We start from the raw sequence: 25,264 nt of genomic DNA, 5'->3' as shown, positions 1-25,264 counted from the left end.
ATTCTCCAAGAGGATCACTGCTTCACAATGATATCATTGAAGAAAAAACAGACATACCATCTGTCACCACTAGAGGGGGACTTCTCTCTTTGCAGCTGTGGCTGTTTTCCACATTTATTGGCACCCACCCACCGTTGGTAAAGTTGAGGACAGAGAGGAATAACTTACAGGGGTGACTTACAGAGGTCAGTACACTTTCCCTTTGTAACCATGTATTCTCTTGTTGAACGTCGAAGAATAACAGCATCTGACCTGTGTGTCATTTAAGGAAGTCATGGATTAGTGCTTGAAAGTCCAGACACTGCTTAACTTAAAAAAATACAAAAAAAACTTCAATTATATTTTATTTTCAGATTTTAAAGGAGTGGCAATAATTGTGGCACACATTCTGCTATTAAAATATATTTCTTTATATTTGTATTTTTTTCATAACCTGATATGCTGCTGCTCCTATGCACCCTGGTGTAGGTGGGGTTCTAAATAGACCAATATCTCCTTAAGAGCAGCTGTCACTGGCACTGTACTTTATGATATTGCAAGCCAACAAATAACTAAATGAGTTCCATAACATTTAGTGGGACTGTCAAGACTGTCTGCTAAGAGCTAAGAGGGCATCTGTGGAACCTGGAAAATGTATCCTTTAGCAGAGTGACATCACAACCATTAAAGGTGGGCTATAAGTGCCTTGGATACAAGTCCTGCATGCTGCAACTTCATGCATCTGCCTCCCACTTGCAAATGAAACCCACATTACCTTAGAGATTCCATGAAAACTGGAAATCATATCTACATGAGCAAGCTATGTGTTTCTGGTTGTGTGTGTGAGTGATGCAAGTATTTCTGTACTGTAATTCAGTGTGTTCTTCCTATATTTATAGGCTAATTACAGCTATTTCAGTTTTGTTTTGAAATGTTGACAGTTTATATATATACAGTGCAACCAGAACGTTTTCAGACCCTTTCAAGTTTTCCACATTTTGTTATGTTTCAGACTCATCTTAAAATGGATTCAATTCATTTTTTTTCCTCATCAATCTACACAAAATACTCCAACACTCCACAAAAAACAGATGTTTGGAATGTTTTGTAAATTTATAAAAAATAAAATACAGAAATATTCAATTTACATATAATCAGACCCTTTGTTATGACACTTGCAATTGAGCTCTGGTGCATCCTACTTCTATCAATGGTCCTTGAGATGCTTCTACAACTTGATTGGAGTCCACCTATGCCTAAATGAAATCACTGGACATTATTAGGAAAGGCACACATCTCTTTATATAAGGTCTCACAGTTGATGGTGTATGTCTGAGTGAAAACCAAGCAACGAGGTCGAGGTCGAGAGAATTGTCCGTAGACCTGCGAGACAGGGTTGTGTGAAGACACAGATCTGGGGAAGGATAAGAAAATGTCTGCAGCATTGAAAGTGCCCAAGAGCACGGCATAATCTGTTTACGGCCTTAGATGTCTGTCCTAACACAGCAATAAGCTACTTCTGTGGAGAAACTGGTGAACTAGTTGGTCAGCCTTGTACAACTCCCCAACCTGGAAATGAAAGCAAAACATTTCACATGACCTGATATCACCTACGCTCTCTTTGTTATTCGTAAGACTTAAAGGGAACAACATATCTTAACAGATGCGTTTTGCTTCACTGATGATGGCCTAGGGCAGTGTTTCTCAAAGTGTGGTCCAGGGACCACTGGTGGTCCGCAAGCTATCCCAAGTGGTCCGCGAGCAGACATGGTAAAATATAATATAGATGAGTTGTTTGCAATACTGAACCAACTTGTATGTAAATCCAAACAGTTCTGCAACACTGTCTATGTAGTTTAAATCATATGAATCCTCTGACACAATAAGCAAAGTGCAAAGACAATAAGCAAGGTGGTTTAGTGAGTGGGCCTATTGTTAGGTTAGGTTGAAGTAGGTCTAATCTTTTTTTTTTTTTTTTTAGCTAAGTGGTCCGTCATCTGAAAAAGTTTAAGAAACACTGGCCTAGAGCCAAAATGCATTTGCATATAAGCATGAGTCGCTTGCAGTGACAGGGCAGGAATTAACCCTGTGATTCAGTATGCAGTGGTAAGGTGCTCTGAGTGTGTCACAAGTGGTAGTGCAAATAAGTCCAAGGGTGCAGGGATAAAGTGTAGAGACCAGCATTAAATACGGACAATATAAGAGAAAACTGTAAACAATACAGTGTAATATAAGAATTATAGTAATAGGGTGCAGTAGGCTAAGTCCAACAGTGCAAGGGACAGTCTAGAGACCAGCATTAAGGGGAAAATGTAAACATAATATAAATAGCTGTGCAAGGATAGGTTTGAAGTAATAAGTGAACTAATAATTGTCAAACTGAATTCATAATATGATAGGACTACCCTACTTTAAATGGTGACGTTTCCTGTAAAACTAATCATAGCCTACATAACGTGAGGTTTAGTCCGATTGTCACAGTGACCAGCAGGCTGCTGCTTCAATCGCACCGCGTTGCATGCTGGGCAAAGTGAACCTGCAATTCCTGTGTTATGTCGGGTATTTTTCTGTCGGTCTGAGGTAATTGAAGCCTGTATTGTTCAGAATGGCGTTAACTCTGTTCGAACGTTTACTATCATGGATACTGCGCACAATTGTAAGGATGCTCAATGGGGTTTTAATGCTAACTACGTCCCATCGAAAGTCTGACGGGTCTGCGCGACTCCCACCAATCACCAACCCACTTTTGACGGCAACTGCGATGCAACTCGCTCGCAAGATTCGTCGTAAAGAGGTAGGGAATTAATGCTATCCTTAACCGAACTGATAAACTCTGTATCAGTTCCGCCCACAATAACGTAGAGTCTGTGTTTTTAAGTCACTCCTGTTCATTGCGAATGACGAAGCCCTTATTTTGGTTCTTTTGGTTCACTTCAATGTTAAATATTAAGGAAGAGGAACACCTACACATGTGTTGCATTATGGGCACTGGAGTTTTAAACGTTCGGGCATATACATTTTATTGTATAATAATAGCCGTTGAAATGTCCTCTCTTCAAGTGTCCTTGTAGCTTTAATAGCCCACCACATTCTCAACAGAGAAACAGTATGTTAGAAACTTACAATAGTGGCACAATGCCACATCCTGCAAAACTTGTTCAAAGGTCAAAACCAGCATTTAGACCTACTCGGGTTCTCCATTTATTTAATAAACACTCAGTCTGAGTATTTTGAGTAATTAGTCAGTTCAGCATTATTAAGTTTATTGGGGTGCTGAGTATGTTGTCACTATTTGGCCCTAGGTCACAAGCGTGGAGGTGGTACAGGCCTACATTGACCGAATCCAGGAAGTCAACCCTATAATAAACGCTTTGGTGAAGGACCGGTCAGTGTGTGTGTGTGTGTGTGTGTGCCTGTTAGATAGGGACTGTACTACAATTGTATCCACTTTCCTGTTTGGAATACTTGACATCAATACGCTACTCATCAAAACACTAGGCCTACCACAACACATTACGTAACTTTAATTTATAAAAAATTGTGGTGACACTGAAAAATTGGGGTGATTTTTCCCCCCTCAGCTTTTCGGCTGCATTACAGGAGGCCTCTCAAGTGGACAAGCTCATTGAGGAGGAGACCGGAGGAGAGGAGGTGCTAGAGGACCGACTCCCCCTGCTGGGAGTTCCATTTACTGTCAAAGAGGCTTTTGCTTTACAGGGTAGGCCTACTACACAGCTTTTGGCATATTACAGTTTTTTACAATTGCTAAAACACTCAACCCCATTCTCTGAACCAAATGTGCAGTTGCCTGAACACATTTATTGAATCGATCACTCTTTCGGCAAAACCTTAAACACATTTTGCAGATCTTATAGACTCTTTTTGCAAAACTCAGCTGTCATTAAACACAACAAATCAAAATTGATCACCCTTGTTTCAAATGATGTGACACACAACTAATATAAGCTAGTTCAGCATGCAATAGTTTATTATTTAAGTTATGTAGTCTTTTTTGCTTTGTTTTGTTTGTTTTTTAGATGCAAAATGCATTTACAGTACTATATTATAAACAATGAACAATTCTCCTGGAGCTATATGCCCTACCCTGAACACTATGTTTTCCATTTTTTGATGTAGTGTGTAATGACTGCTCGGTGGTGTTTTCATTTTGACTGCTTTGTGAATTATCTGAAGACTTGGTTGAAGAAGGTTGTTTTTCAGCACAGGTACAACTGTTTTGAGTCAGTTTTGCAGAGGTAGTTTGAGATTTTGTGAATATAGTTTAAGATTTGGGGTTTGTGCTTACAGTTTTGAGAAAAGGGTGGAAGGTTTTGTGTTTTAGCGATTGTGAAAACTGTATTGCTTTGGGCTGTTAGCCTATAATGGTCTTTTAGCCATCTGCTTTCATTCCATTTGTGCTCTGCCCTTTTAAAACTATATGTGTTGCAATGATTTTATGTTACAGTGAATACATGCCATATGTCATATAATACCCCTTATGTTACAATGAATAGTTAAAGTACATTCTACCTTCTCCTTTCCAGGTATGCCAAATTCCACAGGGCTGGTCTCCAGGAAAGATGTAATTTCGCCCAATGATGCTCCGACTGTGGCCCTGCTGAAGAGAGCTGGAGCCATCCCCCTGGGTGTGACCAACTGTAGTGAGCTGTGCATGTGGCTGGAGTCTCACAACCACCTGTATGGTATCACCCGAAACCCCTACGACTTAGGGAGGATAGCTGGAGGAAGCTCCGGTCAGTCAACAATCTCGTTTTACATGTGATATTACACTTTGATAATTCAACAATATGTCAGAAAAACAAGAGTTGTAAGTCAGGCTTCAGGAAGTAAAAGTCCCATCATGTACTGATCCTACCAGTACACTTAACACTGGTGATTTTACTAATTAGCAAACATATCTGTCTGAGGAGTTGTGCTAATTAGAATCGGCTGGTTTAGTGAATAGTTGGAGCAATAATGTGGTAGGATTTTTACACCTTTGCTGATAAACATACATACACATGTTCTCTCATTTGTTTGTAGATCTGTTGACTTATGAAAGAATAACTTTTGTGTTTTTCCCTCTATGTGTTTATTGTGCAGGAGGAGAAGGAAGTATTTTGGGGGCTGGTGGCTCTGTTATTGGTATTGGTTCAGATATTGGGGGAAGCATACGCATGCCGTCTTTTTTCAATGGCATCTTTGGGCACAAACCTACCCCAGGTATGTGGGAGAACCAGTGGGGGTTTGAAATGAAAAACAGGCCAACTTAATAGTGTACTATGATGATGCAACACCTTTATGTTGAGGCTGGAGAGAAAGGGTCGTCCACCCCATGGAGGAGAGCAGGGGTAATAGAGTGGTAATGATAGCAACAACAACAGCAATAACGACAATAATGTATTATTATTATTATTACTACTGTTATTATTATAGTTACACCTTTTTAAGACACTCAAAGATGTTTTACACTACACATAAATGGATAGATACATACATACATGTGTATACATTACATAGAAGAAAACACTCAAGATACATAGATGCCATCGATGTTGAGTGAGAAGGTCTGGGCCAGCCAGGTGGGTCAGGTTCAGTTAAGAACGCAGTTTTAACATTGCTCTAACCAAACAAGTATACCTGTATGGCTCTGTGCCATCGACACTAATGAATGAGACCACAATAACCTTTTCTGTCTTAATCACATCCTCCCTCTCTTTCCTTTTAGGAATCGTTCCCAATGAGGGGCAGTACCCGCCTGCCTCTGGGCAGCAGCTGGGGTTTCTCTGCACCGGCCCCATGTGCCGCTATGCTGATGATCTGATACCCATGCTGAAGATCATGGGAGGCTCCAACACAGAGAGGTAGCTGGCTGGCCACAGTGCAGTTTGAATCACTGAGCAAAGTGCAGAGCCATTTAAAGCAACACAATGCAGTTCTTTCACCTTAAAACAACGCCTTCAAACTCATTCTGATGCTACACTGACTTACATGGAGAATGAAGTCTCTGACATTGCACTATTAAACGTTGTTGTTGATCGGATATGATCATAACCCTTTTATTTGGTTTTTGACTACTGGTAATTGGGTACCATCTTGGCACTAAATGGCATTGAATGTTGATGCCAAGGGGCATAGATATCGATTCTTCCATTATGTCGCCTCAATTAGTGGAGGCACCACCATCAGATGACCACTAAACACTAAACGTAGTGAGTTTCTTGTAAATAAATACGTTGTCTCTCTCACACACATCTTTAGGTTGTGTTTGTCATCTGAGGTTGATCTGAAGACCTTAAGATTCTTTTCAGTCCCACACGACGGCGGTTCTCCCTTGGTGTCTCCAGTGGATCCACAACTTGTTCAAGTACAGAGGAGAGTAAGTGTTTGCATTGGACTGTGTGCATATTATGTTTGTAAGTCTATTAAGTTGATTAAGCAGTTTCTTATAATAATGTATTGCTTTCTCAGGTAGTAGAGCACCTCGAGGCTGAGTTGGGGGTCAAAGTTCAAAAATTATGTATCCCTCAGCTGAAATACTCCTTTCAGATCTGGGGCGCGATGATGTCATGTCCTGGAAAAGATGGAAAGGTCAGTGTGCAGTGTGTGTATACACATGCTGTGTCAGTGTTTGCTATATGAAGGGTGTAACCTCTAAGGAGAGGAGTACAGAGGTATAATAGTTGCAGTGTTACTACAGGGGAGACTCAAACGCAGAGTGTAAGAATGTTTTTAATTCAGGCGAGGGAAGTCCAGTAAACGTAATCCAAGCACAAACACAGAGAGGCTAAACAGGCAGAAGTATCCAGGTAACGTTAACTCTAGCAGCAAAGGTCAAAATACACAATCCAGGTCATTCACACAATTAGGCAAGATAGACCGCAATCAGTATTCCAAACTCACAGTCTAGATGACAGGTACGGTCAATCACAGGAAATCCAAACATATGAATTAGAACTGCTAGACCTACATGTTATTCTTCGAAAAACGATGCGCTGTATTGAGATTTCATAAGATATTGTAATCTTGTCTGACACATTCCATTTAAAGGTATTACTCAACACCGCTATTGGTCAGCTTTAGCCAAACCTCTCATTAATTGAATCCAACCTGGCTCAACACACTTATTGCATTTGATCACACCTTCCCACTGCCAATTTTCTCGTGCAATTCTGCACATGCTCTACCATATTCACCGCTGATACATCGCCGCCAAACTTGGGGCCCTAAAGTTTTAGTTTTATGGGAGGACATGTATGATTGTTCCTACATGAATACTATATGCATTCTTCATGTGGTTTTAGACCCATATGGTCCTTGCATTATTCTATTAAGACAGATAAGAATTGAGTAAACATTTGGCTAGGCAGGCTTAGGCTTGTCTAAGGGTGACAGAGTGTAATTTAAAGTTATGTGTTTCAAACAGACACCAACCGCCTTTGCTGAACTCATGGCAGACAGAGGTAGTAGAGTATGGCCTTTGTGGGAGCTCTTCAAGTGGATGCTTGGACTGTCCTCTCACACCATGGCTGCCATAGGTAACACTGTGTGTTTGTGTCTGTGTCAGTGTGTGTGCATGTTTGTGTGATTCTTAACAACAGTGAAATAGAACCAAGGTGTAATGCAGTATGCTTAGCAACACTGGAACTTAAAGGAGAAGTTTGGTGTGATATTGACCTAAAGTATGTTGAAACATGATACCGAGTGTGAACTTATGTCTCATAGCTCATCTCGGCTTATCCCCTGCACTCCGAAATCTGGCGCTAGTTAGCCGATGCTACCAACAGGTTTTCAAAGGGGGTGCCTCGAGTCGGGCATCGGCCTAGCCATGCAAATAAATCACTTTTTTACACCATTTACGAGGCTCAAAGTAGCTCCACACTTCATTGGTAGACTTCCGAGGGCCCTGACATTTAAAACGAGACATTGAGAACTTTGAAAAAGCACTGGTAGTTTATTTACAAGACGATTTATACAGACAGTACCTTCAGGAAGTTTACCATTCGCAGTCATCTTGAATTTAGTCATGATAAGTACCGACGAGTACCAATGAACAGGTATGATAAGGGATCAGATTCTAAAAATAATTCCGTGGAAATAGAATCCGTCCGCCTGTGGAGCGCAATGGTCTGGAGTGCCTGTATGAATGCATTCAAGTAAGTGGGAGCAGAACCAGAGACTACTTTGTAGGCAAGCGTTAGAGACTTGAATTTGATGTGAGCAGCCATAGGTAGCCAGTGTAGCTGGATGAGCAGCGGGTAACATTGTGCCCTTTTGGGTTGGTTGTAGACCAGGCGCGCTGCCACGTTCTGAATCATCTGAAGGGGTTTCACTGTGCAGGCTGGGAGACCTGTCAGGAGGGAGTTACAGTAGTCAAGTCGTGGATGACTATTGCCTGTACCAGAAGTTGGGTAGCATCTTGAGTCAAGTAAGTCCTGATTTTCGGTATGTTGTAAAGTGCGAAACGGCACGACCGAGGCAACATGATCGGAGAAGGTTAGCTGGTTGTCAAGAAAGACTCCAGATAAGTTTCTTGCAGCCCTGGTAGCCCATGATTTATGGTAGGTTTAGCTGGGAGGACCAGCAGTTCAGTTTTTGAGTTTTTTCCGCCTTAACAATCTTTGTCGAAAGCATTGTTGCTAACCAGTTAGCAACTTAGTAGGTTGCCTATGGGAAATTGCATTGCAACCAAGTAAGTTGCTAACTTAGTTAGCAACGACACTGTCGAGAAACACACCCCTGGTGACCAGCGTGATGTTTTGATCTAAACTATAGTAACTATAGTAACGGACAATCTAAGTGAAAATGTAACAAAAAGAGGACGCAAATCTAACATGTGAAGGCTTTATAACACGGTCATCCCATGTCCATTCGTTTTCAACTGCATCGGAGTTGAAGAAGAAATGAAAGTTGCTTAGCGTTGTGGCTACGAGTGCGTTGGGAATGCGCCGACTATGCAAGCCCCCGCCCTCAATGCTGGTGACTGCTATGTTACGATCTAAACTTAAGTAACGGACAATCTAAGTGAAATGTTAACAAAAAGAGGACGCACAAATAACAAGTGAACGTTTTAAAACATTGTCATCCCGTGTCAATTTGTTTTCGCGATGTATAAATGCTTGATTTGATTGCGAATTTGAGAAGTATCAAACAGATGTTCTCTAGTTCCTATTTCCGGTTTCCTGCACAGCATGCTGTGAGACGGAGTTTTATATTGTTGAAACCTAGGTCTGTGGTTAGACATGGAAGTTCCACAGTGAAACTGTATAACCTGAACATGTATTTTGCCGTTTTGAAGTAACTATCTGAAGTTGTCACATCATGGAAGTCTTCTTGCACTCTGTTAAACATATTAAAATGAATAATTAATAGACTAACAGACTGCAAGAAGTCATACATACATTTTTATGTTGATTATATTGTAGCGCCGAGGCTATTTGCCCCGTGTTGGACTTTCCCCTGTGTTCCCCTGTGTCTTCTGTTTTCCCGGCGTGTGCGTGTGTGTGTGTGTGTGTGCGTGCGAGAGTGTCTGTGTCTCCCTCTCCCTTCTGTGTCATAGAATGTGTCAATAAGTTCTGATGTGTTTTGATTGGGGGGAGGTGTCCGGGAGGGAATATTTAGGGGTTCGGATAGGTTAGCGATTGATAAGGGGAGGGAATAGAATAGGGGGTTCTAAGACGTCTAGTAAGTTTAGTCAGAGTAGAAGTGAATTACGTGCGAGTGAGTTGTGTTGCGTTGTGTTGTCTGCCGATGAGAGTGAATGACAAGAGATTGAGACGTAATTTATCAATATCAGTTTGTTATTTTGTAGTGGACACCTCCTGCTACCCGTACCTTAGCCTGTACATCCTTTTGAGAAATAAATAACCGGAGTTTGGAACGATATCCCAGCCTCCCCGTCTCCTAACTACTCTTCGGCATTACACTGGTGTCTGGAAGTGGGATCGTTACCTCTGCCGAAAATGGATGACATCGCTGGGCTGGTAAGGTCGTTCCCTTTACTTGGACAGACTAGGGACCCTGATAAGGATGTGCCCCGACATGGGCAGGACCACCGAGGTCCGGAGGGACAGAGAGCTATTGCTAGATGGTCTCACAATAACCCCTTTCTGCCATTACTACGAACCGAATGTTCATTAAGCCCTGACTCTAACGCTCGTGCCCCTGACAGTGACACTCACGTTCGTTTTCCTGTTGCTACTGGCAACGGCGAAGAGATCAACCGGAAAGTATTCAATAAAAACATCCGGTTCGCTAGTACGCCAATAGTGGCTAGCGGCGCTAGTGGTGGCTGCCCTGCGCTGTCGGAAGCTAACTGGCTAGCGGGAGAAGCTAGTCGCTACTCCGGTAGCAGCAATACTGTTTGCTTAATTGATTCACATCCCAATTTCCTTCTAAATAAAGTCAAGTCCTCTTCTACAGAAGCACTTTTTGCTCCTTCACTTCCCACACCACCCAGTTTTATGTGTCCAATACCAAACGCCTGCAACTCCCATCAGCTCCTTGATATTGAGCCCCTTAGCATGCATGCTAATTTCCCATCCGAACACACTAGCATTGCGGCAAACACTCTGCAAAAAGGCTCCGACGAGGCAACCCGTCTATTTTATACACATAGAGAGAACACCACACAGTTGCCAGACACTCGACCTTCACCCCATCAGTGTGCTGACTCCCCAGTGACTGGGCCTCACTGGGGGGTCAGTCATTCTACCGGCGGGCATGCTACAGCCACAGAGACTGGGCCGTCTGTCCCCCTGACCCCTCTGGTTGCACCTGAACCTGTGCGTAATAGAAGTTTCCTGAAGTTGGGCAGATACGATGGCCGTACCTCTTATGAAGCCTTTCGTGAAAAGTTTGAGCTAATGGCTAACTCTAATGGCTGGAGTGAAGAGGATAGAGTGGGGCAGTTGGCAGCTGCATTGGAGGGGGATGCGCTGCAGGTTTTTCTTGACGTCCGCGGCAGCCAGGTGACCCAAGCAGATGTTCTACACAGGGCATTGTCTCGTCGGTTCGGTGACACCACTCCCACTGTGTCACGCCGTCAGCAGTTCCAGGAACATGTGCGGCAGGACAAGGAGACACTGGGTGTTTTCATGGCTGACCTACAGCACTTAGCTCAGTGCAGCTATCCATCTTTTAATGTGGAAGTGAGAGATGCCCTCACCTTGGATGCATTTATTCGTGGTCTGACACCCGAGAGGCTTAGGCAACAACTGCGGCTGCAGCAACCCACCACTCTCGAAGAGGCGCTTCAGCAGGCCCATGCCATTGAGGGGATTTTTGACGAACAGCCAGCAAGAACCGCGAACAGCTGGGGTAGCCGTCCTAGGGCCTTTGCCGTTTATCCAGGTGATGGTAGCCATCCTCCATCTGCTCGTAGGCCTACCTCTTTTGACCCTGACTCTGCCGTCTGCTGGCGCTGTGGCAAGAGAGGCCACCTGTGCCGGGACTGCACCACACTGGACTCAGCTGTTGGCTCTTTACAGCAGGGAAACGGGAAGGGACCGGAGTAATGGGAGTGTCTCCTGGTCCTGTGTGCAGTGTAGAGTCTCCCGTCAGTGTTGTTTCATCTGATTGTGGCCTAGTCGAGTGCTGTCATGTATCTGCTGTTGTAAATAGTCATCCAGTTAAAGCTTTAATAGACACTGGTTCCACCGTCACTCTAGTCCACCCCAGCTTGTTAGTGAACCATGCACTACAACCCCCCAGTGTCCCTTTAACTACCGTCACCGGCGAGCGTGTGCCTATGGTCGGCCAGTGTGAGGCGGAGATCCAGGTGGCTGGACAATGCTTTTTCATACGCGTCTGGGTTGCTGAACTTCCTGAGCACTGTATCCTTGGCATTGACTTCCTTCATGCTGCAGCGGCTGTCATTGACCTAGGGGCAGCATGCCTCAGACTTGGAGAGTCAAACACTGCGCCCATCTGTTTCAGCCCCTCACCCCTTCGACCACTGTTAAACTGTGTTGCCGTGCTCCATGCGGCTGAGAATCCTGACCCGCCAGCACCTGAGACCATAACCACTACCCCAGACCTTCCTGTGCCGTTTTCAGCAGCCTGCTCTGGGTCCGAGACTCCACTTCCCCTACGCCCCTTTCCTGCTGTAGTGGAACCTGAGCCTCCAGCACTGGTCACTGATGCACCAACACAGAGACACACCATCCATCAGTTGTGGGAGGACAACAGCGTAGGCCTTGATGAGTCACAAAAACAGATGCTATGGGCTGTGCTGGACCATCATCGTGCTGTTTTTGCTGCAACCCCCGGTGATGTTGGTAGGACCCCGTTGATTCAGCACAGCATTGACGCTGGTGATGCAACCCCTATCCGTCAACGTGCACGTCGCTTGCCCCATTCTCGACAGCTGGCTGCAGAACAGTGTCTGGAGGAAATGAAGGCTGCTGGAGTCATCGAGCCCTCTGACAGCCCCTGGGCTTCTCCGGTTGTATTGGTCCCAAAAAAGGATGGCAGCTGGCGGTTTTGTATCGACTTTCGGCGGCTCAACGAGGTGACCGTTAAGGACTCATATCCACTACCCCGGATTGACGAGTCCCTGGATCAGGTGGGTGGGTCGAAGTGGTTCTCGTCGTTGGACCTCCGGTCTGGTTACTGGCAGGTGCCCCTCGCTGCTGATGCCAGACCAAAGACAGCGTTCACTACGGGGACAGGGTTGTGGCAGTTTAACACCATGCCATTTGGGCTTTGTAATGCGCCCGCAACATTCGAGCGGCTGATGGAGCGTGTGGTGCAGGGAATTCCCAAAGAAAGGTGTCTTGTGTATCTTGATGACCTGCTCGTACATGGCAAAGACTTTGAGTCTGCATTGCGTCATCTAGATGCAGTCATCACAAGAATAGCCCAAGCCGGCCTGAAGCTACACCCAGAGAAATGCAGTCTGATGCAACGCGCTGTCACCTTCCTTGGACACCACGTGACTGGAGAGGGGGTTGCTACTGAACACCGGAAGACCGAAGCTGTTCGTGACTGGCCAGCCCCCTGCAACCTACGACAGTTAAGGTCTTTCTTGGGTCTGGCTTCATACTACCGCCGCTTCGTTCCAAGCTTTGCCACTGTGGCTGCCCCACTCCACCAGTTGTCTCGGAGGGAACAGAAATTTCATTGGGGGCCTGAGCAACAACGTGCTTTTGACAATCTGAAGCTGGCTCTTTGTAGTGCACCAATCCTTGTGGCGCCAGACCCGAAGCTCCCTTTCATCCTGGACACGGATGCCAGCAATGTAGGCCTCGGGGCCGTCCTATCCCAGGTGACAGCAGATGGAGAGAGGGTCATCGAGTATTACAGTCGGTCCTTCAACAGAGCTGAATGCAACTACTGTGTGACCCGGAGAGAACTGTTAGCCGTTGTCGAAGCTGTTCGTCATTTCAAGCATTACCTGTGTGGCCTTCCTTTCGTGGTCCGGACTGACCATGCCTCCCTGCGTTGGCTCCTCTCTTTCCGTGAGCCAGAGGGTCAGGTTGCCCGTTGGATAGAACAGCTACAGGAGTTTCAGTTTGAGATTCAGCACCGGAAGGGAGAAAACCACCAGAATGCTGATGGGCTGTCCAGGAGGAGCTGTTCAGCTGCGTGTCCACAGTGCAGTCGTCTACCTGGTAGCGCTGAGGGCACGTTGCCTGACGTGTTAGAGGATGAACTGCTAGCCATTCAGTGCCGAGCCATACTACCGGCCTCCAACATGTCCTGGGCTACCGAACAACGTAAAGATCCAGAGCTCCAGGTTGTGATTAGCTGGGTGGAGGCTGGACAGCGCCCATCCTGGGAAGATGTAGCTGCTCATGGACTCACAGTGAGGGGCCTGTGGTCCATGCGGGATGGGTTGGCCCTACATGACTGGGTGCTGAAGAGACGCTGGGTGGAGCCTGCAACAGGTTTACCTAAATGGCAGACTGTTGTCCCGATGTTTAGCTGCGGATTGGTCCTCGCAGCCATGCATGGGCAACCTGGAGTGGGTCACTTTGGGGTGAAAAAGACACTGAAGCGTGTGCGGCAACAGTTCTATTGGAGCACGTGCAGGAGGGATGTAGAGTCCTACTGCCGCCGGTGTGACGCATGCACTGCCCGTAAGGGACCCGTGGGCCGTTCCCATGCTCCACTTCAGCAGAGGAGGGTAGGCTATCCGATGGACCGTATAGCTGTGGATGTGATGGGGCCCTTACCGTTGACACCCCGGGGAAACCGTTACATCATCGTGGCTGTGGATTATTTCACCAAGTGGCCCGAGGCGTACGCTGTGTCCAATCAAGACGCATGTACTACAGCTGAGGTGCTCCTTGGAGGCATGTTTGCTCGGTTCGGAGTGCCTGCAGAACTCCATACGGATCAAGGGCGGAACTTTGAGTCCCGCACCTTTGCAGATTTTTGTCAGCGGATGGGCATTCGGAAGACTCGAACCACTGCTCTCCACCCTCAAAGTGACGGCCTTGTCGAGAGGTACAACCGCACCCTTGCCGAACAGCTAGCCTTGTGTGTGCAGCAGGATCAGAGAGATTGGGACCTGCAGATTCCTCTGGTCCTCATGGCAAGCCGCACTGCAGTCCAAGAGTCCACAGGTTGTACTCCAGCGCTGTTGATGCTTGGTAGAGAGATGCTCCAGATGCCCCTGCAGGGCTTGAGTATGCACACCAACTGCAGGACCGACTCCAGCTAGCTCACGACTTTGCACGCCATCAAGCCATTCAAGCTGGAATTCGGCAGAAGAGAGCATATGACCACCATAGTGCAGGACATGACTTTACTGTGGGTGAGTTGGTCTGGTTGTATGGGCCAAAACGGAAAAAAGGACGGTCGCCCAAGCTCGACTCAGCGTGGGACGGGCCTGCGTACGTGGTAGAGAGTTGGGGAGGTGACATATCGCATCCGTAAAAGACCTGGAGCGCGGTGTGTGGTCCTCCACCGTGATAGGCTGGCTCCGTACCGAGGGGATCGTAATCCCTTTGTCCGTGGAAGTCCGCGTCGTTCCCCTGGGGTGAACTGCCCTGAACCTGGAGGAGCTGGACACGCAGCGCCAGGGGATGGGTGGGGAACCTCAGAGGAGGGCGAGGTCTGTCATCCCGTTGCCCTGGTCCCTGGGAGTGTTCCAGGAACACCTGGAGGAGCTGAACACGCAGCGCCAGGTGGACCTGAAGGCAACCAGGTTCAACCAGGCTTGGGATTGTGCTGGCCAAACCCCGCTTCGCCTGCGCTTGACGACCACAGGGGGGAGAGGGCCCACGGGCGTCGGCCCCAGCGGAGACTAGCAGGTGAGGGCCGTCCATCGGCAGCATGCCCCTCCTCGCCTGTGCCTGACGACCACAGGGAGGAGAGGGCTCACGGGCGTCGGCCCCAGCGGAGACCAGCAGGTGAGGGCCTTCCAGCGGCAGCGTGCTCCTTCTCGCCTGCGCCTGACGACCACAGGGAGGAGAGGGCTCGTAGGCGCTCAGCTTACCGGCTCGCGGACGTGGGATCACGCGCCCACCGAAGACCGGCAGCACCGGACGACATTCCTGTGTCGCCCCTTGGTGCTGTGCTTCCGGGGACATCACCGCAGCGGCTCCAGCAACATCAGCCTGCGTATAGCCTGAGGCCCAGGAGAGGGCTTCGCCCGCCTCGACGCTTTGATGAGGCCATCTTTCCTCGAGGGCGAGGAACTTAAAGGGGGGGCAGTGTAGCGCCGAGGCTATTTGCCCCGTGTTGGACTTTCCCCTGTGTTCCCCTGTGTCTTCTGTTTTCCCGGCGTGTGCGCGTGTGTGTGTGTGTGTGCGTGCGAGAGTGTCTGTGTCTCCCTCTCCCTTCTGTGTCATAGAATGTGTCAATAAGTTCTGATGTGTTTTGATTGGGGGGAGGTGTCCGGGAGGGAATATTTAGGGGTTCGGATAGGTTAGCGATTGATAAGGGGAGGGAATAGAATAGGGGGTTCTAAGACGTCTAGTAAGTTTAGTCAGAGTAGAAGTGAATTACGTGCGAGTGAGTTGTGTTGCGTTGTGTTGTCTGCCGATGAGAGTGAATGACAAGAGATTGAGACGTAATTTATCAATATCAGTTTGTTATTTTGTAGTGGACACCTCCTGCTACCCGTACCTTAGCCTGTACATCCTTTTGAGAAATAAATAACCGGAGTTTGGAACGATATCCCAGCCTCCCCGTCTCCTAACTACTCTTCGGCATTACAATATATTGAATATTTAAGACTCAGAGTTGGTATTTATTTATTTTATATTTAATTCATATGTTGATTTTTTAATGTTAAATTTTCAATAAATCAAGTGTTGTGCCTCCTCTTACTAGTATGATTTTTAGCATGCCAATTAAGGATAATACGATAGCATATCGGCCCAAAAAATCGGCAGGTCACATTGGCCATCGACTGACTCCGACCGCTAAAAATCGGTATCAGCATCGGCTGTAGAAAACCCCAAATCGGTCGGTCTCTAGTGCAAATAATATGCTGATTCATGTTCCCTTGCATTTTGTAACTATGAGGTCCATGGTTAGTAAATCTTTTAAGAAATCGAAAAGGAATCGCCGGCAGATCAGGCTGAGTTCACCCAGCCTAGTCCATGGTAGGCGCCCGATAAAAATATTGTTTAATTTTGCGATTGAGATATCCACGCACTGGCGCCCCCCCTGCGACTTGTTCGCCCCCGGTTTCAGAGCTATTCTAAATGCAAAAATGCATAGAGGGAGTTATGACAAAACCGTGACTGTTAATAAACTATAAGCTATATAAGATAGGCCCTATGCTAGGCCTATTACACAACATAAATTGTCACTAGGCTATGCTGGCGCCAACCCACTTTAGATTAACTTCCAACAAAATTACGTCTCACTGCAACGATGCGCCATCTGGTGGACAAACGACTACGTGACGCCAATACTGGAAATGCAGCCAAATTATTATGATGAATATTTGGTTTTCCTTTAATCCTACTGAATTTGTAATTATGTATCGGCCGTTGTAATTGCCGATACTGATGGTATGTGCGTGCCTGTGTGCGTGTGTATATGTGTGCACCACCATCTACAGGCCAATGAGTGTACAGTCACTAAATGTACACATAACTTAATTTTTTTAGACCCCCCCCCATGGATGAAATTCTACGAAACTTGGCATACCCCCAGGGACCAAACGAAATTTTTCCGTAAAAGTCTAGTGGGGCTACATACCCACCAAATTTCATGTGCCCCGGTGGTTCGGTGTCCCGGGTATCGTTGACCAAAAAAAAAAAAAAAAAACTTTGACAATCCCTATATGACCGCTTCGCTAGCGGCGGTCATAATAAGTTATGAGAGGAAAATATTTTTATTTGGCGGTCATAATAAGTTATGAGAGGAAAATATTTTTATTTGGTGTGAAACACACACATACCTGTTTTTATGCTTTTTGTTTGCTTTTATCATTTGTATTAATATTTATTTTATCATTATTTTATTTATAAGCTAAGGTTGCTAGCACAGGTGTATAAAAAGACTTGCACTTTCTGTTTGCAGTTTTGTGTATTTGAAAAAAAAGCATTGCATTTGCAGAAATAGCCGTTCTTCTTTTGTATTATTCTGTATGTATAAGATATACAGTGTTTCCCATACATTGACTAATCTGTGGCGGGGCGCCACACATAAATATTCTATGTTTAATTTAATTTAAATTAAATATAAGATCAAGTCCTTGCATTCCCATTGAGCTGCGCTTTTTATGCACGCAGCATTTCCTTGCCCCGCCCCGCTCTCTCTCGTAGCCCGCTGCCCCTCCTCTGCATGTGCATTTAACAAAAGTCACGATTGTTGAAGGATTGTTTTTGCCACATAGAAGCATTGCATAGAAGACGTCTGGCTAAATTGCTATTAAATCCGCTTAGCATCGTGACCATGCTGCGCAAATTTGTTCAAAACTGCTGCATTGAAGATAACTCTGCTAAGATCTTATCACAACATAGTAGGCTACATTGAAGAGACTAAACTAAGTTAAGTTATGCAATCAAGCAGTATCTCAAAGCTAACGTTAGAATACTGTTTGGATGTCGAATTTAGCATGCTTAGCCTACTTACAGCTGCTTGTCAATTTCGTTGAAGGGCTCATTTTATTGACTCTGACACTGAATGTTTGCAAAATCCCGATGTAAGTGGAAAAGTGTTTTCCAAAATTTAAAAGTGCTTGTTCCAAGGAGAAGTACGAACCTTTATTTTAACTATGTAGAAACGTTATGAATTGCATCCACACATCAGCAGCCTTTAAACTGTGTTACAATTGCAATTTGCAAGGGTTCCCTCACGAACGTTTAAAGTGACAGGCACTCAATTAGACCTATACACTACCAAGACGATGCCCCCCCCCTTGTCCAAGTCAGCTACCGCCACAAATTGAATCCAATTCTGTGGGACACACTGATATATATTTCTGTATAGTTAAATATATAGATATATAGACTTTATTTCTGTATTGTTGCACTGTTGGACTTACTCATTTGCACTATCACCATGACCACTATCACCATTGCACTATCATCATGACACTCATTCACACAGAGCACCTTACCTTACCTTACTATGCACAGAGAATCACAGGCTTAGTCCCTGCCTCAGTCATTGCAAGCGCCTCTGATTGATTAATCACCACTACGTGGATACTGTTTTTAGAATTGATTTAGATTAAGTGTTAGTATAATTTGCATTTTAGTATATTTAGTATATTCTTTATCTTCTACTGTCCTTATTGCTTAGTTGTGTTTTTATATTATATACTTTAATTACTTTTTCTGCTGTTAAAGAATGTAAATGTGTTGGCTGTATGCTGCTGAGACCTTGAATTTCCCCTGGGGATCAATAAAGTATCTATCTATCTATGTTATTTTGTGTTATTGTATTATTGATGACGTTGGCAGAAGTGGCCCCCAGCTCATTTGAGTTTGAGACCCCTGCGCTAGAGGTTGTAGGAGTGCAATATGTGAGTCTGTTGTGTCCTGTGGGCATGTAGAGAATTGACTGAGGGTTGCCGCCACTTTGTTTGTAAAAAATGATGCAAGGGTATCCGCAGTAAGGCTGGACGGAGGAGGAGGCGGCTGAGGGTTGAGTAGCGATTTGAAGGTTGAGAACATTTTTTGAGTGTCTGTGGCTGTGTTGATTTTGTCAAAGCTGTCTTAGCAGCAGTGATGTAGGCCGAAAAGGAGGATAGGAGTGTCTGGTAGTTTTTGAGGTCATCAGTTACATCAGTACATCTCTATATTGACCGTAAAGTGTAGCCACCAACAGTCAAACGCACGGAGAAATACCCTCCAAATATTGAGCAGTCTCCTCGAGCCTTTGCGCAGTCATGCGTAAGTATGCTCTGTTTTTGCTTCACAGCAGAAGTTTAGATTTGTGCCATTTCCTCTCCGTGGCTCTGAGTTTGGTGCGCTGCGATCGGAGGGTATCATTTAGTCATGGATGAGAGTGTTTGGATCGAGCTGGCCTTGTAGTAAGAGGGCACAGTTCGTCCAGACACGAGATCAGTGTGGAGCAGAGCGAGTCTGTGGCATCATTAACCTCCAGAGAGGAGAAGCTGCTGAGTGGAGGTAGACCGGAGGCAAACACAGAGGAGAAGTGGGTTGGAGACAGATTGCGGATGTTGCGGCAGAACGTGACCATCGGCTGAGGAGCTGGAGGCTGTTCTGTCAGGCTGAAGTTGAACTGGATGAAGAAGTGGTCGGAGAGATGGAGAGGCGTCACCATGAGGATGTCTGTGGTGCAGCTCCGAGTGAGGATCAAATCAAGCTCTTTATATGGTCTTTATGCTCAAGCTCTTTATATTATATGGATGACCTTTTTGTTTTTTGCAACTGCCCCTCGAAGTGTGTGTCTGCCACTGGTTGAAACATTAGAAATATTATCAGTAAACAATTTCTTACATGATGTTCGGGAATGGACTATTTTTTTTTTTATTCTGATAAAAAGAGGCGTCTGATATGAATCATCAGAATAGACTATGTGCACCAAAGGCTGTTCCTGTACGCTCATTTATTTCCGGTGGAGTGTTAACTGTGTACACACACATACATATGCACATAGGAGCTTTGAATTCACAAGGTACAACTGAAGAAATTGGCAAACCAGAAAGTGGCTCTTAATAAACATGACGGGGAACAGGTGAGGCATTAATGACGATAATAAGCAGATTCAGGTGAGGGGCGGAGACACAGAGACAAGGAGCCAACACATGGCTATGTAAACAAAACAGCACATGGTATAACAAATGTCCATAGGAAACCAAGAAAAAAACAATCACCCTCAGCCATGAAAATCATGTTTTTCAGAAATCATAGCTTTGAGTCCCTTTTCTGGTTTGTTTTGGATGAACTTGAGTGGTGGACAACGAAATGTTGACGATGGGTCAGGGGCCTGTACTACGAAGGGAGCTTAACCTACCCAGATGTAACCCAGGGTTACTTTGTTAAACCGGGGTTGACAAAACCTGGTTATCTTTAGTGGTGTTAATCGGTGTTGAGCCGGGGTTAACCTCATTGGAGTTTGTGCGCGTTCACATAAAAGGGGCGGGTTGCAGCGCAAATCACCACTTTCAGTGATGACGCGTTCACCTTATTTTACAGATGAGGAATGCACAATTATTATGACAAGTTATGAGGAATTAAAACCCACTCTACGACAAAAATCAAATACGTCGGCAGTGAACAAAGCAAGGCAAGGCTGTTGGCAACGTATTGCAGATCGGGTAGCCTAAATGCCTAAAAGTAAAGTTTTATGTCCACATGTTCTTCAAATACGGAGGATTAATAGCTTGCGGAATGTATTTAATGAGTTTAAATAATTAAATTGCTTATTTATTTTGAGTTCATAGAAATGCCAACAGATGCAACACAATTTAGAAGTGGGCATATAGATTACAGTAATAAGGATAATTGAATGTTTAAGTAGCCCCATTGACTGATTTAGTGTATGCCTAATCCTGTGAACATTTCAGATGCAACACCATTGCCAAATGCACATGGCAGCAGGTGAAAATGAAACACAAACAAACACATTATTCAGAATAGTGGTTTATATAGTCATAGCTTGCATTAATATTTCTTAATTATGAAAACATGTAGGCCTATGCTTATAGCCTTCACTTGGCCTCTGTTTTACAGCTAACAAGAAAAAGGTGTCTTTGAACACTACTGTAAGGCACCAGAGTGTTTTACAGTAGCAGAGGAGTTGGCCATCGCAAATAATAGTGGAAGGCCGATTATGGAGGGGGTTCAGGGAGGCATTCGGTCGGATTCTGGTGCTGTGGAAATGTGTAGCCTTTATGTGCAGGGTACAGTAATATGACATTCAATTCAATACGTTTGTAAAAATGGTGATTTTAATTTATTAGACCTACTATATGTCCGATTTATTCTTGCTCAGATGTTCAGCATACTGTAGGCCTATGTCCGATTTATTTTCGGACATACAGTAGGCTATTCTTGCTCAGATGTTCAGCATCACCAATGGAATACATGAATGTCCACGTCTTCCTAGATCATCTGACAAAGATAACGAATTCCCTCGGATGACAATCTATATCTTCATAGAGAATATCGTCCGGGTAGGCTATATATATTTTCTGGCGGTCTCTAAAACCCCTGGCCCTGCGAAGAGAGTCCCTCACGATTTGCGCTCCAATGTCGTATGGATCATCCAGGTACGCCGACATGTCTCGGGAGAAATTGTTAGTGGAGGGGTGGTACTTATAAAGGGTGTGGTTAACAGAAACCTCGGGTTAACCAAGAACATAACCTGGTCGGAGCAGGTTTGAGATGCAGCGTAAATTGCCATGGCAGCATACCTCGGTTAAAACCTATCCACCTTTCGTAGTACGGGTTAATCGGGAAGTTACGCCACACGTGATCAAGTTACTCTCGAAGTTACCCAGATAAGCCAGTAACCCCGCTTCGTAGTACAGGCCCCAGGTCTCGACTTTCTGACTTGTTTTGAATCGCCTTTGACTGTTTCAGAGAGGCTGGCTATGAGCATGCATAAACATGTCCTTAAAACAACCTTTAACGTTCGTTTTAAAACTGTGCAACTCACTGAGTGGTTAGTGATGTTCGTTGATGTTCCAAAACAAGTAGCATAGCGAAATACAGTTTCTGACATGTCCCATTGATTTCTGTTGGAAGACTCATTACTCGTTGATATTACTGCGCTACCGGAAACGGAAAGGGGGTCTGTTTACATTTGGTTGTAGTCTTTCCGCGAGACCTTCTTTTACTGTCTATGCTTCAGACTCAAATATTGAGGGGAAGTTTATACGCGGTTGTGAGGTATCTGAAAAAATTGTTCCACAATAGCAAATAACAGAATGAAATCATACATTGCGCCGATATTTGTTTTTAATAATTAAAGTTAAATTAAATTCCTTCCTCCCGACTCTCCCCTATTCTAAGTAGATTTCCTACCCGAAACTAGAAAGTTGCTAGGTCGGTAATCGCCAACAGAGGGCCGCTCAGACAATGGCAGAAGTGCCATAGATATTAGAAAGCTAGATACCGCATTGTCCGTCGAGTTCTATTAGGTAGCATCGTAAACGCGGCCACCATATTGCTGGGGGTAACACCTTTACTGTCTATGGGCAACACTTGCTGACAATCAGAGACACCTGTCTGATTTCCAGTCAGTGTCACATGTTTCTCCATTGGCCTCCAGTAATTGTTGCCCCCACCAAGATGGCGTCGCCATTTACTGTACGTACGTTCTGGATCCCAATGCGGTATCCAGCTTTCTAATATCTATGAGAAGGCCGTACGTCATGTTATGAGGTTATGTGCCATCAAAATGATTTTGGAAACGGTATGTTAAGGTAAAAAAAATGTTAAGGGCTTCATTAAAGGGACACCAGGCAAGCCTGATGCTTTTTCTCTACGAAACTCCCCCTCGCTCGGTCTGAAGCTCTTTTCCTTTTCTTTGCATCTTCAGTCAAAAGTTTTCGCTGCTTCTTCGCCGGCTCTGCCATTACACGTTTGCAACAATCGCTAGCGTTTCGTTAGCCTGCTGTGGATGCAGGATGTAAACTGATCCTGCTTCAGTCGGCGGGTACGATACACTGAACTTGCAAGCGGGATATTCTTCCTACAGGCAGTAGGGGCGGGCGAGAGAGTCTTCATTCGCCCTGTAATGAGTCATTTAACCATATACCGACTTACGAAGATGAGTAATTAACACGAAAACGTTGCCTGGTATCCCTTTTAATGGGAAACTTATCATACTTTGTTATATCTATTATATAAAATTATACCACAATATTAAAACTTAAAATTATAAAACAAACTGAGGACAAATGACAAAACCAAAAAAATGTTTCAGTGTATTTCCAGTAAAGACTGTCCTATCGCTCTTTCACATCATCTCTGCTCAGGCTTGGCGTTAGTGGAGATGTTCCAGAGCTCGCGGCCATCGTCCTTCATTCTGAAGCAGAGGGAGACGCTGCAGAGGGACCTGGAGGAGATTCTGGGTACAGATGGTGTGCTGCTGTACCCCTCGCACCCCCACTTAGCTCCACAGCACCACCACCCACTCCTCACACCTTTCAACTTCTCCTACACTGGTGGGCCTTCACATCATGCGCTCCATTCATTATGTTTGTGTTTATGGTATTTAGCACTGTGTAAGTGACTTACATTGACATCAATAAACATTAACATTACATTGTAATTAAGAGTTCATAGTAAAATTAAATAAACTAAATACCATTTATATCAGAAAAAAAACAATAACCATTTTTTTAAGATTCCAAAGCTGAATTGCTTACTGGTATCTCCATTTTTTATTTTTTATTTAAACCTCATAGAATAAAACAAACCAATCATGATATTGTGTTATATTGATAATGTATTCAATTGTTTGTAGCCAACTAATTCAATTTCATGACTCAATTTCCATCCAGGCATCTTCAACATACTAGGTCTCCCGGTGACCCAGTGTCCATTGGGGCTCAGTAACGAGGGGTTGCCTCTTGGAGTGCAGTTGGTAGCGGGGAAAATGCAGGACCGAATCTGCTTAGCCACTGCAGCGTATCTAGAGAAAGCCTTTGGAGGCTGGAGGGACCCAGGCAAAGGTTCAGTATCACCCAGCCCCAGAGCACCTTAGACAGAGAAATGTCACAATCGCACTAAGTTACAAAATATTGGTCACTGTTTACTGTCAAATAAACTTTGCTCATAAAATTCTGGATTTTCAAAATGAATGTAACTTGTGAAGGAATGGAATCGTATGTTTGGTGATATCAATAATGTATAATTCTATATTTGTGTGTAACCATATCAATAAAAAGGTCTTGTACAATGTAATTGATATGTGGAAAATACTTAAACTGATAGCTGTCAATGTGTTAAGATAGTGAATTCCATAATCATCCATTTTACACACACAGCACACACTTTATATGTCTATGAAGCCTACTGTCTCTCTCCCTGCCAACATGGTCATTGCCAGTCTCTATAAACTAGAAAATAAAAAAAATAACTTATGGATAACAAACAATGTTTGAAGCTGAACAGTAATAACACTGAGGTACATGTTGTTGGCCCTAAATCTGTAGCCTGGCCACGCCCACAGTAGATCTCCTTTCAGGGAGATAATAGTCTGGAACACTACAGTTACGATCGGGAGTCCAGGGCCCGGTTTCCCGATAACGATGGATACACACACACAAGGGTTTTCTGCGATTCATCTTATGATCGTTTTTTTTTTTTTCAGACTGTTTCCCGTACATGCTCGTAGCGTGAATGTGCGTGCACTGCTCTTAAGATGCTCTTAAGGGGAGCTGTCCATGTTAACAGTTCTGAAATATCCTCTAATTTGATGGTGATGTCAGGTGACTGCACGTCAGGTCTTCACTGCACACCACACACTGGGGTTTCTGTCCCATTTTGTCCTCAATTTAAGTGAATCCATATCCTACTTCAAATATTCAGGGTCAAGGTTTACTGCTAAAATTATATCAAACATAACCTGTCACATAAACATTGTCTATCTATGCCCATGGTAATGACTGCCATATGAATTCATGAGAGCATGAAACCATCAAAACAAAAATGTTACATGGAACCCAAGCACTCCTTTCAAAGACAAACCTGTCTAGTAGCCTAGCCAACTTTGAAAGGTGACATCAGGAATTGAAGACTTCACAAATGTAATGCCAAACATCAGCATGTTCCAACAAGGCCTACAAGCACTCTAAAAAAAAGAAAAAAATGGGTCGCGACTTGATGGACATGGGAAATTGTGGGTTCCAAAGCCAGAGCAGTTAAGAACCACTGATCTACAGAATACTCTG

The 25,264-nt window shown here is 44.7% G+C and overlaps 1 protein-coding gene across 1 annotated transcript; it reads left to right on the top strand.

The window, feature by feature from the left end:
- Positions 1 to 2,475: 2,475 nt before the first annotated feature.
- Positions 2,476 to 24,275, top strand: LOC143134432 (fatty-acid amide hydrolase 2-A-like). The gene is made up of 11 exons (XM_076294836.1): positions 2,476 to 2,773; positions 3,282 to 3,364; positions 3,561 to 3,697; positions 4,524 to 4,733; positions 5,083 to 5,202; positions 5,708 to 5,843; positions 6,241 to 6,358; positions 6,451 to 6,570; positions 7,406 to 7,517; positions 23,345 to 23,533; positions 23,873 to 24,275. The coding sequence occupies exons 1-11, from the start codon at positions 2,585 to 2,587 to the stop codon at positions 24,073 to 24,075; spliced, it is 1,617 nt and encodes a 538-aa protein (XP_076150951.1). The 5' UTR covers positions 2,476 to 2,584; the 3' UTR covers positions 24,076 to 24,275.
- Positions 24,276 to 25,264: the final 989 nt, after the last annotated feature.

This window comes from Alosa pseudoharengus, unplaced genomic scaffold, assembly GCF_046254945.1.
Source record: "Alosa pseudoharengus isolate Yale_2024_CS ecotype anadromous, Long Island Sound unplaced genomic scaffold, YU_APseudo_1.1 YU_APseudo_1.1_scf_2, whole genome shotgun sequence".
Classification (NCBI taxonomy): Eukaryota; Metazoa; Chordata; class Actinopteri; order Clupeiformes; family Clupeidae; genus Alosa; species Alosa pseudoharengus.
This window is presented reverse-complemented; position numbering and strand designations above follow the sequence as displayed.